General features: G+C 38.1%; 1 protein-coding gene across 3 annotated transcripts in view; it reads right to left on the minus strand.

Annotated features, from left to right (window-relative positions):
* Positions 1-14001, minus strand: part of SMC3 (structural maintenance of chromosomes 3) — a 39589-nt gene extending 25588 nt beyond the window's left edge. The window contains exons 1-7 of one of the 3 annotated variants that reach the window (XM_026494091.4): positions 13844-14001; positions 12716-12791; positions 8069-8107; positions 5514-5581; positions 3853-3924; positions 3424-3503; positions 2863-2941 (exon numbers count right to left, since the gene is read on the minus strand). In XM_026494091.4, the coding sequence (XP_026349876.1) occupies positions 2863-2941; positions 3424-3503; positions 3853-3924; positions 5514-5581; positions 8069-8107; positions 12716-12791; positions 13844-13858 (429 nt within the window). In that variant the 5' untranslated portion in view covers positions 13859-14001. Of the gene's footprint in view, positions 1-2862; positions 2942-3423; positions 3504-3852; positions 3925-5513; positions 5582-7174; positions 7252-8068; positions 8108-12715; positions 12792-13598; positions 13814-13843 lie in introns of those variants that run through there. The other 2 variants (XM_048219122.2, XM_057308570.1) reach the window with 2 other exon arrangements.
* Positions 14002-17326: the final 3325 nt, after the last annotated feature.

The following is a 17326-nucleotide window of genomic DNA, read 5'->3' on the forward strand; positions in this document are numbered from 1 at the left end:
ATTAAAAATGAAGGAAGAATATCCCATCACCATTATTTTTCTCACTCAACACGGTAAGGTATAAAAGATGAACTCCACACTTTGAAAGAACAAAGTATTTTTTACAAGGGGGAAACTATCACTCTGTATTTTTAAAAAGCTATAATGATACTTTCAGAAATGTAACAGGGGTACTTAGGTGGCTCAGTTGGTTGAGCATCCAACCCTTGGTTTTAGCTCAGGTCATGATCTCAGGGTTGTGAGATCAAAGCCCTGTGTTGGTCTCCATGCTCAGTGTGGAGTCTGCTTGAGATTCTCTCTCTCTTCCTCTGCCCCTGCCCCCACTTGTGTGCACTCTCTCTAAAATAAAATCTTAAAAAAATATATACATATATACATATATACATACATATATATATACATATAACAAAAATGGTATGACTATTATTTTTTAAGGAAACTCTACACCCAACATGGGCTTAAACTCACAACCCCAAGAGTCACATGCTCTACTGACTGAGCCAGCCTGGTACCCCAAAAATGGTATGCTTTAAATATCAACAAAAATAACTGTCTAACAGGGGTAGTGACCATTAAATAAAATAAGCAAAAGCATCTTTAAAATCTTATTTAAAAATATATGGCAGGGCATATATTAAGTCAGCTTAGTCAGCTGAGTGTCCAACTCTTGGTTTTGGCTCAGGTTGTGCTCTCAGGATTGTGAGACTGAGCCCCATGTCGGGCTCCACGCTTCGCACAGAGTCTGCTTGAGATTCTCTCTCTCTCTCTCTCCCTCTGCCCTTTTACTGCTCACCCACGCACACACTCTCTAAAATAAATAAAATCTTGAAAAAAATAGATATGGCAAAAAACCACAGAAAGTGGTACAAACTAAGTGCCATGCAACTTTAATCAACAAACATGAGTTTACCAGATTCATAAAAAAAAATAATTCATAAAAACTAATTACTAAAGGCAAAAAATGCTCTCACTGCATTAAAAAAGTGAAGTGAGTTACTCTAACACTTTTCCATAAAAAGAGTATCAGCTCTGAACTAATAAAGTATGGTCTACCAAAAGTATATACATCAAAGAAACCCCCTTCAGATCCTTTTTAAAAAAAAAAAGATTTATTCATTTATTTGAGAGAGAGAGAGTGTTGCATGAGTGTGCTCAAGCAAGGGGAGGGCCAGGGAAGAGGGAGAGAGAAAATCCCCAAGCAGACTTCCCAGAGAACACGGAGCCTGACACAGGGCCCAATCCCAGGACCCAGAGATCATGACCCAAGATGAAATTAAGAGTCGGCCACTCAACCATCTGAGGAGCCACCCCCCTTCAGATCCTTATCCCTGATTACCCCAATTATGCATGGTCACTCAACTTACTCACTTGAGAATTATTTAATAAACATTTACAACATATAGGCCACTCTCCTGGGCACTGGGAAAAAGAGCAATGAACAAAACAGAAAAGGTCTTTCTCTCATGGAACTTACATTCTAGTGGAAGACGATAGGAAATAAGTATACCAATACAGTATAACTGTTATGAAAAAAAAAAAAAAAAAACCAGAATAGAGAAAACATGTAGGGCTGGGGTAAAGGCAATGCTCTTTTTAGATGAGGTAACTCATGCATGGCTTATATGAAATGACATATAAGCAAAACTTGAAATGAAGTATAGGGGCCTATGTTGTATGTGTATAGGGAAGACTCAGATAATAAATGGTCTTTCATAATCAGCCTCTTTTTAAAGAAATTCCTTGCTTATAAAGCTGGTCTTTTCAAAAACTTGTTCTGCATTTCTCAAATGTGAAACACCATACTCTTCCTAATCACTTCTCCTTAATGCTAACTTTCCAACACATATCTAAAAATCCTCCAATATGAAATAAGTGGACATTTAAAAAGAACCTTCCCCCAGTCCAAAAAAACACTACGACTATGAGAACACTGCAGGATATGTTCTAAAAAAGAAATTATCTTAGATAGTTTAAAGTATATGAAGAGGGGTGCCTGGGTGGTGCTCAGGGCGTGATCCCAGTGTTATGGGATCGAGCCCCACATCAGGCTCCTCCGCTATGAGCCTGCTTCTTCCTCTCCCACTCCCCCTGCTTGTGTTCCCTCTCTTGCTGGCTGTCTCTATCTCTGTCAAATAAATAAATAAATACATACATACATACATACATAAATAAATAAATCTTAAAAAAAAAAGTATATGAAGAAACAATAGAAAGTATGTACTAAAAACTATAAAAAATATTACCTCTATGAGAAAAAATATTATGTGGCATTATGGTAGATTTCTGGTAATGTAAGTTTTCTAACCATTTTAGCTCTGTGATATTAAGTAACACCATTAATTTTGGGAACTAACTTTTTTCAAATGTTATTTTTATAGAATTTCTATAGTATTCTCCCCCCCCCCCCCCCAAAGTAGGCTTCATGCCCAGCGTGGAGCCCAGTGCAGGGCTTGAACTCACAACCCTGAGATCAAGACCTGAGCTGACATCAAGAGTCGGACGCTTAGCCAGCTGAGCCACCCAGGCGACTCTCTATATTATTCTTAAATACGACTGTCGTGGCTTTCACAAACCAAAAATGTCTTCCAGTACAGGACATCTTATTAAGTGATAAAGGCCACTAAGAAAACAAAATCCACCAACTGCTGAAATGATTCTATCCCACTACACAATGGATCTACTTTGTACTTTATGGCTACATAAAAGGCAATACTAACATCAATACAAAATAAATCAATGAAAACAAAAGACAGTAAGGTCCATTTTTGCCTCAACCACTAAAATCAATAAGCCAAGTTCATCATTCAAGTGAATATACTCAGAAAACAAATTCTATAAAAAAAGGACATACAATTTTTTTACCTTTCCTTGTTTTACAATATAATAAGGATTGCTTCGAGAAAACCCAGCACTTTCAAGGAGATTCATCACATCATTTTTCCTGTTAACAGACATTGAAAAAAAATTTTCAGATAAATAACCCAACAGTTAGTAAAAAACTGAAGGCTGATTCCTGGGTTAAGGAGCATGAGGGACTATAGTCATTAAACCATCTATGTATCAGCCTCAAAGAATCCTGATTCTTTTTTTCCCCCCCAAAGATTTTTATCTATTTAACAGGGGGGGGGCAAGCGGGGGCGGGGAGAGAGAGAACAAGCAGGCAGAGCAGGAGGGAGAAGCAGGGACCCCGCTGAACAGAGATCCCAATGCAGGGCTTGATCCCAGGGTCCTGGGATCATGACCTGAGCCAAAGGCAGATGCCCAATCAACTGACCCACCCATGTGCCCCAAGAATCCTGATTCTTATGTTAATGCTCTAAATACTGGTTTGTTGAACAGGAGACATATATAACCCATAGAATGAGGTAAGTCAAATACTTCTACTCTTTTGTAAAGAAATTAAAATGTAAAGAAAATGCTTACGTGACCATTTTCTTGTCTAGGAAATACTGATCCTTTTTGGCACCAATAACTCTTCTAAGTGAAACTTCTTCTTTATCAATCTAAGAAAAAATGTAAAAACCCAAAATTAATTTCACAGTAAAAGTGGGAAACTTTTTGGTTACTAAGGTCATTCTAGAGACCCTAACCATAACAATTATTTTCAAAGTTCAATGCTCACTGAACATATACTAGGAATATCATTCTTATGACAAAGACATTTTTTCACAACAGCTTTCACACCACCATCTGTTTACCAGAATGTTCATTATCATTTTAAGACAAAATTAATATTTACAAATTTGTAAACATTACAACATAGTTGTAAATGTTTCAAAGCTTGGAAGAAAATCAGCTGCATCAATAAAATTCTCAACATTATTACTGGAGAAAAAAAAAGCCATTACTCACTGGCAACCGGTTGTCTGAATTATCAAAAATAATCTCCACAAAAGCAGAAATGACACGAGGACCAGTACCCTCCTAAAACATGCAAAAAATAAATTTGTCATTTAAGTAGTATTTTCACATTATCTATCTTTTTTTTTCTATAAATACCTTTAAAATTTAGTGTATGGTAACAAACCTAATTCAAGAAAAATTTCTATCAGACTAGTAAATATCCTTCTTGTCAAAAGAGCAAAGACAATGGATGAAGATAATAATACTTCTCAACCAAATGGCTTTAGATTCTAACTAAAAACGTGAAAACTATACAAGAGATATTAAAGTCAGACGCATTTAGGTCTTGTTCTGAAAACTACTTTATTAGAACAGAAGACCCCATGCTGACCTAATTCTACGTATTTGCTAATATCTACACTTTGAGGCTGTTCTCTTATAGACTCAATGCTGGAAAGGAACCCTAACAAATTATATAATTACTGGAATTCAGCTTTTTTAAACAATTTGCAATATACTACATAATCTTAAATCCACCATGAAAAGACACACATTTAACATGTATCACATATAGACCAATTTACGACCCAGCTACTCCTATACCAAGTCCAGAGAATTTCCAGAGTTTAGAAACTGTTACTATGTGGTGATTCAGCACAATAAAGAATGATACTTAAAGAGGTTATTCTTTCAATGCCAATCTTAGAAACCTAAAAAAAATTCATCTACAGGTAACCAGTTCTGATTACTGGGCTAAAAATTCAAATTTAAGAGGGCAAAATAAAAGATAATGGTGAAAAAACAAAAAGAACCCAAACACCTCCCTAACTGTGAGAGACTCTGTTGAGATATATTAAGGAATTTCACTTTCTGGTCTTAAAACTAATTATAAGCCTGGGTGGTGCAGTCATTAAGCGTCTGCCTTCGGCTCAGGGCGTCATCCCGGCATTCTGGGATCGAGCCCCACATCGGACTCCTCTGCTGGGAGCCTGCTTCTTCCTCTCCCACTCCCCCTGCTTGTGTTCCCTCTCTCGCTGGCTGCCTCTCTCTCTGTCAAATAAATAAATAAAAAATCTTTAAAAAAAAAAACAAACAACTAATTATAAGCCACATTTAAACCAAAAAGAAATTTTATCATTTTATTATAGCCTTTTATACTTTTTTATCCTGAAATTTCTTTAGTTCGTTATTCATAATTATTTAATGAAAACTTCTAACAATTTTCTTTATTATAAATACACTTATCTTTCATATTGGAAAATGCTGTTACCATTTAACTTACAAATATGGTCAAAAATAGAACATTAAGTATGTCGTTTAGTTTGCAATGGTTGCTTCTCTATGCTCCCAATTAACTTCTGGTTCTAAGTCTCAAAGTTCCTAACTCCCAATCTCAAACTCTTTAGTTCTCCTCAGCAAACCTGCTTCTGAGCAATACCAGACCACACTCTTAATAAAGAATTTATACGGAAGACATACCTATCTATAGAAAAATCCTAGAATTTTCTTACCATTAAATAAAAATTAGGCCTTTATCATGCATTAATATAGTAGGCTAAATTACATAGCAGAGATCTGAAAGCTTGAACAAATGATTTTATTTACCAGAATCAACAGTGTGGTTTAAAAAATACATAATATCAATAACACCTCAAAGCAATTTCACTCACATGCAACAAAGCCAATCGCTGTTCCGGACGAAGATGACTGAACTCATCACTAAGAACAAACTGAATTGCTGAAAATGCAAAAACATAACTGTTAGTACAGTCTAAAAAAAGATGTATGCCTTATTTATAACTCCCCCTACCTTCTATCAGGTAATGAACAAGGTAGATAAAGTAGACTATCTATTCCATATATGATTTGCCTGCATTTCAGACTAATTAGCTTGGAAATAAGAAAAATACTAAGAAGTTTCCACTGAAACATTTAACGGACGAAAAAGAACACTGAGGGGGTGCCTGGGTGGCTCAGTCGGTTAAATGTCTGCCTTTGGCCCAGGTCATGATCCCGGGGTCCTGGGATCGAGCCCGGCATTGGGCTCCCTGCTCAGCGGGAAGCCTGCTTCTCCCTCTCCCACTCCCCCTGCTTGTGTCCCTCTCTCACTGTGTGTCTGTCAAACAAATAAATAAAATCTTAAAAGAAGAAAGAAAGAAAGAAAGAAAGAGAGAGAGAGAGAGAGAGAGAGAAAGAAAGAAAGAAAGAAAGAAAGAAAGAAAGAAAGAAAGAAAGAAAGAAAGAAAGAAAAGACAAAGAACACTGAGGTACCAAAAAGAGACATGCAAACTAAAGTCTACCTCTTGATCGAAGTATACACTGAGCGGTTAACACTTTGTTTTTACCCACTAGATACAAATAATATACATCAAAATATTTATTAACAAAATAGGATATATTCCGACAATATCCTTAACTGGAAACTTTTTGTCAAAAGAAACAGAACTAAGTGGGAAATACAAGGACATATTTCAGATGCCCACCTTCTACTGCAATGCTTGCACTGCCCTTATCTGCTATAAGAAGCAGCCATTCCTGCTTCCATATGGGGTACTTAACTGGACCACTCTGCCCTAGAAATGAAACTCTACTCAGCTTTCCAGTCCACTCAAAGAGACCTTTGACATTCTAAGAGTTGAGTGTGCATGTATGAGTGCGTATGCTGAGAGCAGAGGTGGAATGGTTTATCTTTTATAATCACCTTGGGAGGATAGATTCAAATTGCCTTTATCCCCTGAAGATTATGAAATACTTTTACTCCAATCCTACTCTCTTACCGTCACCAAATTACAATCACTGAAGGGCTTTTGATTTGTGGGCACAGAAGGGATAGAACCTTTGTTCTTACTAAGCTCCCCGCTTTTCCTCAAGCATTACTCAACTAAGAGGTTCAAAATTTTAACTTACTTCTTGTATAGTCCAAAACCATTAAAATGTTTTCTCTCTCTGAAGGATTTAACAGAGGCATTATTGTACATAACTGCATTTTTTAAAGATTTGTTTATTTATTTGCAAGACAGCGAGAGAGTGGTAGGGAAAGGCAGAGAGAGGGAGGGAGAGTCTCAAGCAGATTCTGCACTGAGTGCAGAGCCCAACGGGGGGCTTGATCCCATGACCCCAAGATCACGGCCCGAGCTGAAACCAAGAGTTGGACCCCTGACTGAGCCACCAGGTGCCCCACTTAAATGCATTTTATCTATAGAATTTTCAAAGCTATTTAACTATCTTCAAACTGACAACAGTCTTTGTTGAGTCTATAATATTTTATACCCTCTATCCTTCAAAAAAATGATTTAGAAAGTATTTTTTAAAAGATGAAACAGAGGGGTACCTGACTGGCTCAGTCAGTAGAGCATGTGACTCTTGATCTTGGGGTCATGAGTTCAAGCTGTACACTGAGTGAAAAGCTTACTTTAAAAATAAATAAAGAAATAAACAGAAAGATGAGCCATTTTCCAATATTAACTATTCTATTGCATTTACATTTTTATATATATGCATCTGCAACATTTATATACTGCACTCGAGTTTAAAAAGCACTTCCATTTGTATTATCTCATGATTCTTATAGCCCATCAAAGCAGGCAGATCAAAGGCCTCTTTTTAAAGTGCAAAGATGGGACGCCTGGGTGGCTTAGTCAGTTAAGTGTCTGCCTTTGGCTCAGGTCATGATCCCAGGGTCCTGGGATCAAGTCCCACATTGGACTCCTTGCTCAGCAGGGAGCCTGCTTCTCCCTTGCCTGCCACTCCCTCTGCTTGTGCTCTCTCTCTCCCACTCTTTCTCTGTGACAAATAAATAAAATCTTTAAAAAAATAATAAAAAATTTTAAAAATAAAGTGCAAAGAGTACTTTAAGAGATTATTTTGCCCAGCATCTCAGCTAATTAATCACTGGGTATAGAGAACTCAGATCATGATATCATTATACTCATAGAGAACTCAGATCATGATATCATTATACTCAAAACGCTCTACACTAAACTACAACCTTGTATGAAGCAGTATTTCTTGAGTTTCAAGCAGAAAACGAAGGCTCCACACCCAGCATGGAGCACAATGAGGGGCTTGAACTCACAACCCTGAGATTAAGATCTGAGCTGAGATCAAGATTCAGATGCTTAACCAACTGAGCCACCCAGGGGCCCCTCAGAAAACCAATTTCTAAAATAAATTACCTGAAGATACCCACGTCTAACATATTTAGATTTAAAAAAACAATACCTACCATAAAAAAAGTTACTTTTTCCAGATCCATTTCTGCCCACTATAAAATTTCAAAAAGTACACGTTACTTTGCATAGAAACCAATAAAATTAAAACTTCACTGAAAGTATGAAAAATATTCTTTTTCATTTAATATCTTAATATTTGAAATTAAACATAAAAGAAAACAAAGGAATCAATAAACAAAACAGCTTAAATCACCAAATGAGTATAATTTTTGTATAGACATCAAATGGTTTTTTTTCTTAAATTTATTTCATTGATTCTTTTGCTCTTTTCTAATAGTTTAAAATTAATAGGAATAACCAACTGTCACCAGGTTTTCATAATTTACAATCATTACTATGGACATATAATTCTATTACATATAATGGAATCTTTTTAATAATTTAAAGATTCACATGTTGCTGAAATTTTTAATACTTAAATAATCATTTTAAATTCTCAAACTATTTGCTTATTAAAGTACTTACGATCGGCCCTACATATCATATATAATCTTAGAATCACCAAAGTATAGACAAGTATAAGGCACTTTTTTTTAACTACCTGAATTCAGAAATAAATAATTCCATACATAAAAAGATATCAAATGTTTCAGATTTAACAAATTCATTTGAATTTTGTTGTTCAGCAAAATTCTCATTGTTAAAAGTCATGAGTAACTATCCCAATCTCTCTCATCTGGACCAAGATATTCTAAACAAATTAGCCCTTACGGTTATCATCTTTAAAGCAAAGTAAAGCCTAAAAAAATTATTTCTCTTATGCTAGAAAGTAATGAATCGCTTTTTAAAAAAGGCATATGACACAAAGGCCAGCTTGAAAAAGATTTCCACTGGTTTAATCTAGGACAATTTGACCACCAAAATAATTAGATGAATTATAAATTTGTGCTGGGGGGGGGAAATAATCCATGACTCCAAACTGACAGTAAAATGATAAATAAATAGCTAAGGAAGGAGAACTCTTACTCACAGAATACCACACAGTAAATGTGAAAGGAATGCTGGAAATGGAAAATCATCATTTTGTAACCATCGGAATAAAGGCTAGAATTATCAATGGATGCTAAATCTAGGGGGAAACTTTGATAAGGAGCATAATATTTGCACGATCCAAAAGTGTTTCCCATCTTCATACTATTTATTAGTTGCAAGAGAACACACTGTACAGTAGAAAAACTAGGTAACTACCTAGACTGGGTGATCAAAAGTAACATCATTTAAAAAGAAGTAGACAGAATGATGTCTTCACCTCCAAATGTAATATCCTCAGAAGACCACATCATTTATGTAGTATTTTTTAAAAACAATGTTATAAAAGACAAATGCTGTGGAAATGATCCAGACTGAAGGAGACTAAAAAGACGCAACAATTAAATGCAATACCTGATCCTAAATTAGATCCTGTACTGAAAGAGGAAAAAATACGACAAAGAATGTTTTTTGGGTCAATCGTTGTAACTGGAAAACAAAGAGCAGATTATTTTACTAATGTCCATTTACTGAGGTTGATAACTGCACTGTGTTTATGTAAGAAAATATCTCTATTCTTAGAAAGTATACATTGAAGTCAAAGGTAAGGGACAATGACCTACATAACTCACTCTAAGAAAAGAAAGTGTGAGACTGAGTGTAAATGAGAAAGCAAGTTAGGAAAATGTTAACAGGTAGATTAGGGTAAAGGAGATAGGAGTAGTCTTTGTATTATTCCTATTTATACAACTTTTCTATAAATTTGAAACTATCTCTAAATAAAAGTTTAAAAAGACAATTTATCATTAAAAGAAGTACATATAGTTCAAACCGTAATCTACTCATGAATAAATAACTTAAAACTTTTAAATTTCTTTTTAAGAATTACTCTTACCCACAGAGTGAAATACTATATAGCAATTTTAAGGATGGTGAATATTTAATGATAAAAAAAGATACTCAAGACTTATTCTTAAATAGAAAAAATAGATTACCAGCAGATTACACTACAAGCCCATTTTTATTTAAAAAGGTTTATTTATGTAGATGTACACAAAGACTGGAAGGCTCCTAAGGTAGATCCAATTTATATGTGCCCCAAATTCACCTGCCCCAACCCAAGTCTTGGTTGTCTGTCAATGGAGAGGCTCAGTATCCCATCACTGTAGGTTACTTCAGCCTACCCTGGGTTTGCACTCAGGTCAGATCTGTGAAAAACCAAAGGAGGCTAAAATTCCCTGACTACTTCAGGAGGGGGGGAGGGTGAGTCCCCAGAGTAACACAACCCAAGAGCATGGGGGAATTAATGCCCTGTGTGGTAAACTTTGACCAATCAGAGACAGGAACCAGCAGACAAAACCCTCTCCATTCCTTTCCCATCTGATCTTTCCCACACATGGTGCGTTCACAAAGTCTGTCTGGAAGTTATCTAATTTGACCACAAACCAGTTGTGCCTTCTTTATAAAGCTATGACCAGCTTTCCCCCTCACTCTTGCCCTCAGACTGCACCTTCCCATTAAAGCCTTATTAGTAGCTGTGTGGGCCTTGCACTCTAGTTTTCTAGGAAACCACGTCTAATACAAGTACAGACTGTTAATATTAAGAATGGCTATTTCTGGGAAGGATTACAGTTTATAGTTTATTTTCCTTTTAGCTTTTACACTCTTCCATAATGTTCTATAGTTAACATACATTTCTTTTGTTAAAAAGCTACAGAAAAGGTAACCTTAAAAAGGTATATGCTTGGTACATTTAAACTTCAACTATTCAAACAAGAGAACCAAACATCACCACAAGAGATACCTGCCTTCCAATCTTTTTTTTTCCTTAAGGTCAAAATCATTAAATAACCAAAGTAGTATGCTTTCACAGGATATTTTTAATGTCAATCTCAGTCTATACTTCTTTGGATCTTATATTATTAAGATACCTGTTTTTAAAACATGCTTAAGCAGTAAAATCATATTAGGTTTGTTAAAACAAAAGAAAGAACACTTAGACAATTTCCTTTGTAAGTAAAACTATTAATCCTAATGTCGCAAAGTAATAAACAGCTGTCTCATAACAGCTAAAACAAAAATATTTGATAGATCCTACAGACATAACCTAATCATCACAGGTAATAACGGTCATCATTTTATAGCTCATTTATAAAATTACACTGTTGATATAATTAAGATATTCCTCTACTTTTAATTTTTACTTTTATAAATCTAGTAATTATTCATTTTTCTCCATTTCTAAAGACTTTTCTGATTGATGAGCATCAGAAGGCATTTGTAATGAAAACATAAGTAAAATATTGGACCAAGCTATTTTTATGGCACACGAATTAACTATTCAGTAGGTATAGCAGGGGAAAATGTTTTCTTTATTCCCAACTACAAGCTACAAGTGATGTACTGATGGTATAGTTTTTTTTTCTTGCCCTCAATTTTTTTTTTTTAAACTGAAGTATAGTTGACATTCTTGCCCTCAATTTTTAAAATTTATTATTACAAAATAATGTTCGCCCTTTACTGATCTCCGTATGAATCTCACCTTATCGAGTGCTACAGACTGAACGGTGTCACACACACCCCCCCCCCCTTCGTATGCTGGAAGTCCTAATCCCAAATGTGATGGTATTTGGAGATGGGGCCTTTGGGGAGATAATCAGGATCAGGTGAGGATGTGAGAGTGAGGCCTTCATGATAGAATGTGTTCTAATAAGGAAGAGGGAGAGAGAACCAAAGAGGTCATGTGAGCATGATGATCAAGACGGTGACTTCCAGAATGTGACTATGCTGGCATCCTGATCATGGACTTGAGTTTCCAAAAGTCAGAAAATAAATTACTGTTGTTTAACCCACCCATTCTATATTTAATGGTAGACCTAGAAATCTAATATACCAATAAACCACAAAAGGAGGACAATGTATAGAAGTCTGTTTATAACACATTGTTTCATCTAGCCTTTAATAATTCAGCAGAATGTCAAAAAACACTTTTGGGGCTGTATGAGCAAAAAATGGACACTATCATCTGAAGAGTCTTTAGACTGAATACTGTATTGCAGAACAATAATAATTTTAGCCCTTTATCCTTACACATACACTTTCTCATTTAATTTTTCCAACTACCCTATAAGATGAGTATGATTAGCTCCACTTTACAAACGAGAAAACTAAAGCCACTTGGGGAGTCAAGTTTGAAAGAGCATGTACCAGAACTGGGATTTGAAACCCATCCTGTTATGCTCCAAAGTTCATGCGCTTCCCACCAAACTGCATGGTGTGACCTTAAACAGTATGATAGGGGAAAAAAAAAAAATCTGAGAACAATCTAATTTGTGAATAAATAATGGTTATCTTTGAAATAAGGCAACAGTGGGTATTTTAATTAGGAAATGACCTCTCAAGAACAGAACAGCTCAAGTGCTAAATTTAGTGTCATTTGCTATAAACATAAAGCTACCTAAATAAAAACGAGTAACTAATGATTGTCTCATGTATTTTAAATATATAAAATAAGCAATTCATCAGTACAGATAAAAGACATGCTATTTCATATAGAAAAAATATGTATAAATTCACTAATATTCAAAGCCAATTCCTCCTTCCTTAGGCCTAGACAGAATTTAAATGGCTCTAGACATATAAATCTGATTTTGTAAACCATGAACACTTACCAATAACATTATGCTTTGAACTGAAGGGATCTACAATTGTTTGATCTCTGTAACTCCGAAAACCCTGGATAATAACCTAATGAATAAAAAAGATACCTTTCAGAGAATACATACTAAAAATAGTAACTCCTAAACTAACATTTTTCCTTGGCTCTTCTCCTTCTGGTTTCTCATTTAACGCAAGATAGAGAACTTTCTATTTCTTATAAGAGAAACTCATTCAGAAAAGTGGTGATTAAAAAATCTTTAAAAAACAGTCCGTTTATTAGTAACCACTGGCAGTGTTTTTTTTAGGGGTTATAATTAGTACCCTGTTAGGAACTCTCAAAACCAAGTACATTGTATAAGGTATGCTGGAACGCTAAACACTACATTGCTTTAATAAAAATGTGTCAAGCAGGCAGGCTGGCCCCAGCTTCCCCTACTCCAGGAGCAATGGGCGCTTCTTTCGGACACACCCGCCAGGCAAAATAAGCAGCTGTTCCAAGAAAGGGGTGCTTCAAGTCCAACACATCCAATAGAGAAACTTCTCTCCAAGAGAGTGAATGGGCTCATCTTCGCGGTGGGCTCTTGCGCGGGAAGGCCATTTTGACAGAAGTAAACAAGTGAACGAGGCGGCGCTACACAGTCTGAAAGGAGGAGGGTCCCTTTCACTTCCCCCGTAATTCGGGGACAAAGACCCCGGGCTAAGCTGACACCCCAACCTGAGCCCCCCAGCGGCGCCTCCGGGCGGGAGGAACCACCTCTCCCTAAACCTCCACGCAAATGGCCCGCGCCGGGTTATGCGCGCAGGACAACAGAGCTGCCCGCCCCGCAGCTGCCGCCCCCGGCGCGGCCCCCAGCCCGCACCCTGCCCACCCGGGAAGGCCCGCTCCCTCCAAACCTCTCCGAGACACTGTTCCTCAGACGAGCGCCCTGCGAGGAGGCCCGCGCTGCAGACGGGCGCCCCAATTCTCCGCGGCCCCCGCGCTCGCGGGGCGGGGCCTCTCCCCTCCCCCGCAGCCCGCGTTCAGCTCTGGGTCCACCCTGCCGGGAGGTGGGAGGCCCCGGGTCGCACGGCGACACCCCAGCCTCAAGGAGCGGTCCTCAGAGGCCCGTGAGGGGGTGGGCGGGACGCACAGGCCTCACCTGTTTTATGTACATGTTTCCGTGCCCCTCGCCGGGGAGGACTCCCCCCGAGAAGCGACAGCGCGGCCGTGGGGTCCTGTGAGGCGCCTACGAGACCCCTCCCCCAAAGCGTCGCTCGCTCCCGTCCAGCCAAACAAAATGGCGGCGCCCGTGGAGGCGGAGTCCGCGCCTTAGACGGAACCATCCTCGAGGCTCCTCCAGAGCGTAGGGGGAGTCAGGGTCAGGTCTGCTCTTTCTCTTTGGCAAAAGGAACCTTCTACGGCGTCCCTAAGTGGATTTCATTTGACTGTTCAATTTATAGCTGAACTTTCCCGGAAGATTAGTCAGAAGCTTCGTTCGGAAAAGCCTTGATCGTGAGTTTGGCCCGTATTCCCTGCGAGCGCAGAGCCAATGGTTGCGTCCACAAGGGGGGAAAGGTTCGGCGCCAAAGCCAAGTGTGAGAGTCCGAGGGCCAGTAGCGGAGCTTGCCGGTGGCCACGTGATCTCTGGCTGTTTAAAAATGCTCACCCCGCGCAGCGCGCGCCTGTCCTCGAACCTGGAGAGTGCTGGGGACCTATGGGGTGCGGCGTGCAGAATCCTTTTTGCTCTATTATTCTCCCTCGATCTGGGAACTTGTGTAAATTAGAATGGCCGCTACTGGCTCGGGACCGCACACTTGCCGCACAGACGAGAAGGGGCTTGACGCTCCAAAATTTGTGTTAATAACGTGATAATTAATACCCTGGGAGCTCTTACTACTTTGCCATTTGCTGTAAATCTAGTCAGACATGGACAATTGCAACAAAAAGAAATTTAGATAAGAGTAAAAGCTCTTTTATTTTCTTAACAGCCTGAAAGATATTAGGTGCTAGCAGCACCCTAGATGTATCTAATCTGATCAATCTTCGGGGAAAAACTTTTTTTAGTTAGAAGTTGGATCTCTGGATCGCTGTAAAATTACCTTCCATTCAAATTGGCAGTCCTTGCTGCCCCTCCCGCTGCTGTGGGCTGTTCCAGCCCTAAGTATTTCTAGATTGAACTATTTTTTTTAAAGATTTTTATTTATTTTATTCGACAGAGATAGAGACAGCCAGCGAGAGAGGGGACACAAGCAGGGGGAGTGAGAGAGGAAGAAGCAGGCTCATAGCGGAGGAGCCTGATGTGGGGCTCGATCCCATAACGCCGGGATCACGCCCTGAGCCGAAGGCAGACGCTTAACCGCTGTGCCACCCAGGCACCCCTAGATTGAACTATTTTTAATAGCCTAACTTCATTCTTGCCAGCACCCCTTGGTCCTGGCAGGGTCAAATTTCCAGCTCTTGGTGTTTAAAAAAAAAAACAAAACTCCTAAACATTTCCCCGGGATCTCAAAAGAGATTCCTCACATGTTACCGGTTTTCTTCCACATTTCATAGAATTGTAAACTATTTGCACACTAATCAATTGTGAATACTAAGTTGTTCGTAACATTAAAAGATCATGCAATCTTTTTTTTCCCCTTGTAGTTCCAAGTTTGGAGTCATTTTTCTGAATAAGGACTTTGAGAATAAAAATAAAACTTAGAGATAAACTTTCTTGGGTACCTTGAATTTTCCCAACAAGTTAAGGAGCAAATTCTCACACCTTATAGGAGGTACAGTCACTGTCCCTCCATAGAATCAATCACATTGGGGAAATTGGAGCTATTACGAAAAACTTAGTCATTGGAAAAATAATTACCTGAATAAACCTTGCTAAACCTCCATAAATTGCCTCTATACGGGCACCAAATCCCCACAGTCTTCATATTCCATATAAATGGAATTATACAATATGTGGCTTTTGTGCCAGGCTTCTTTGGTTTAGCATAATGTTCTCAGGGTTCATCCATGTTAGAGCCTGTAGCATATAGTAATGGTACAGGCCACGTTCCGTTTCATAGTTGAATAATATTCCATTGTATGAATAGATCACATTCTGTTTGTCCATTCATCAGCTGATGGACATATGGGTTGTTTCCACTTTCTGGCTATTAGGAGTAAAGTTGCTATGGACATTCATGTTCGAGTTTTTGTGTGGATATATGTTTCCTTTCTTCTGAGTATGTCCCCAGGTGTGGAAGAGCTGGGTCATGTGGTAACTCTCCATTTAACCTTTAGAAGAAGTGCAAAACTGATAACCAAAGGGGCTGTGCCATTTTATTTATTTATTTATTTATTTATTTATTTATTTATTTATTTATTTATTTATATTTGGCAGAGATAGAGTGAGCACAAGCAGGGGGAGCAGCAGGCAGAGGGAGAGGGAGAAGCAGTCTCCCCACTGAGCAGAGAGCCCAATGCAGGGCTCCATCCCAGGACTCTGAGACCATGACCTGAGCCAAAGGCAGCCACTTAACTGACTGAGCCACCCAACCGTCCCGGGCTGCACCATTTTATACTCACAGCAGCAATATGTGAAGGTTCTAATTCTCCTTGGCAAAACTTGTTATTGCTGTCTGTTTTATTTTAGCAGTCCTAGTGCATATGAAGTGGTATCTCATTGTGGTTTTGATTTTCATTTCCCTAATGACTAATGATGTTGAGCATGTTCTCAAGTTTTTTGTGTTAATTTATATATTTTACTTGAAGAAAATACTTTGTCCATTTTTAAATTTGTCTTTTTGTTGCATTGTAAGAGTTCTTTATACATTCTGGACACTAGACCTTTGGATCAGATATAAGATTTGCAAATATTTTCTGTTTCTTTGGGTTATCTTTTCCCTTTCTTGATAATCTTCCTTGAAGTACATAAGTTTTACATTTTAATGTCATCTGATTAATCTGTTTTTTGATTTGGTTGCTTGTAGGTTTTGGTGTCATATCTAAGAAATCATGGCCTAACTTTTAGTGCAATTTTGATAGCTGATATCTATGAAAGGAGTAACCTGACTACTTCACACTGCCTGGAAAACGCTTTGACTAGAAATTGCCAACACTCACCCCTCAGCTCATTTAGGCCTCCACTCAATTGTCAACTTTTCAGGAAGGTCTACTTTGACTACCTTATCTAAAGTAGTACTACCCCTTGGTTACTCACCATACTTGATACAGCTTTACTTTTCTTAGAGCACTCTCTATCTGACATTCTCTCTCTCTTTCTCTGTCTCTCCTCCTTTTCATTTTCATTTATCATATACCCCACTCTCACGCTGGAGTATATGCTCCTGGAAAGAAGGAATTTTTGTTTACTTTGTCAGCTGCTGGTTACTCAGTGTCCAGCATAGACTTGTAATAGGTGATCAATGATACTTTGTTAACGATTCCCCAAGTCTCCAACGCAGTGTTAACAAACTTTTTCATCTTTGCCAATCTGAAATATGAAAAATGGTATTTTAACATCTTTCAATTTGCATCTCTATTTCTGTGAGTGAGGTTTAGCACTTTCTCATATATTAAAAAATCATCAGGGCACCTGGCTGGTTCAGTGGGTTGAGCATGCGACTCTTAATCTCAGGGCATAAGTTTGAGCCCCACATTGGGGGTA

The sequence above is a fragment of the Ursus arctos genome, unplaced genomic scaffold (assembly GCF_023065955.2).
Source record: "Ursus arctos isolate Adak ecotype North America unplaced genomic scaffold, UrsArc2.0 scaffold_7, whole genome shotgun sequence".
NCBI lineage: Eukaryota > Metazoa > Chordata > Mammalia > Carnivora > Ursidae > Ursus > Ursus arctos.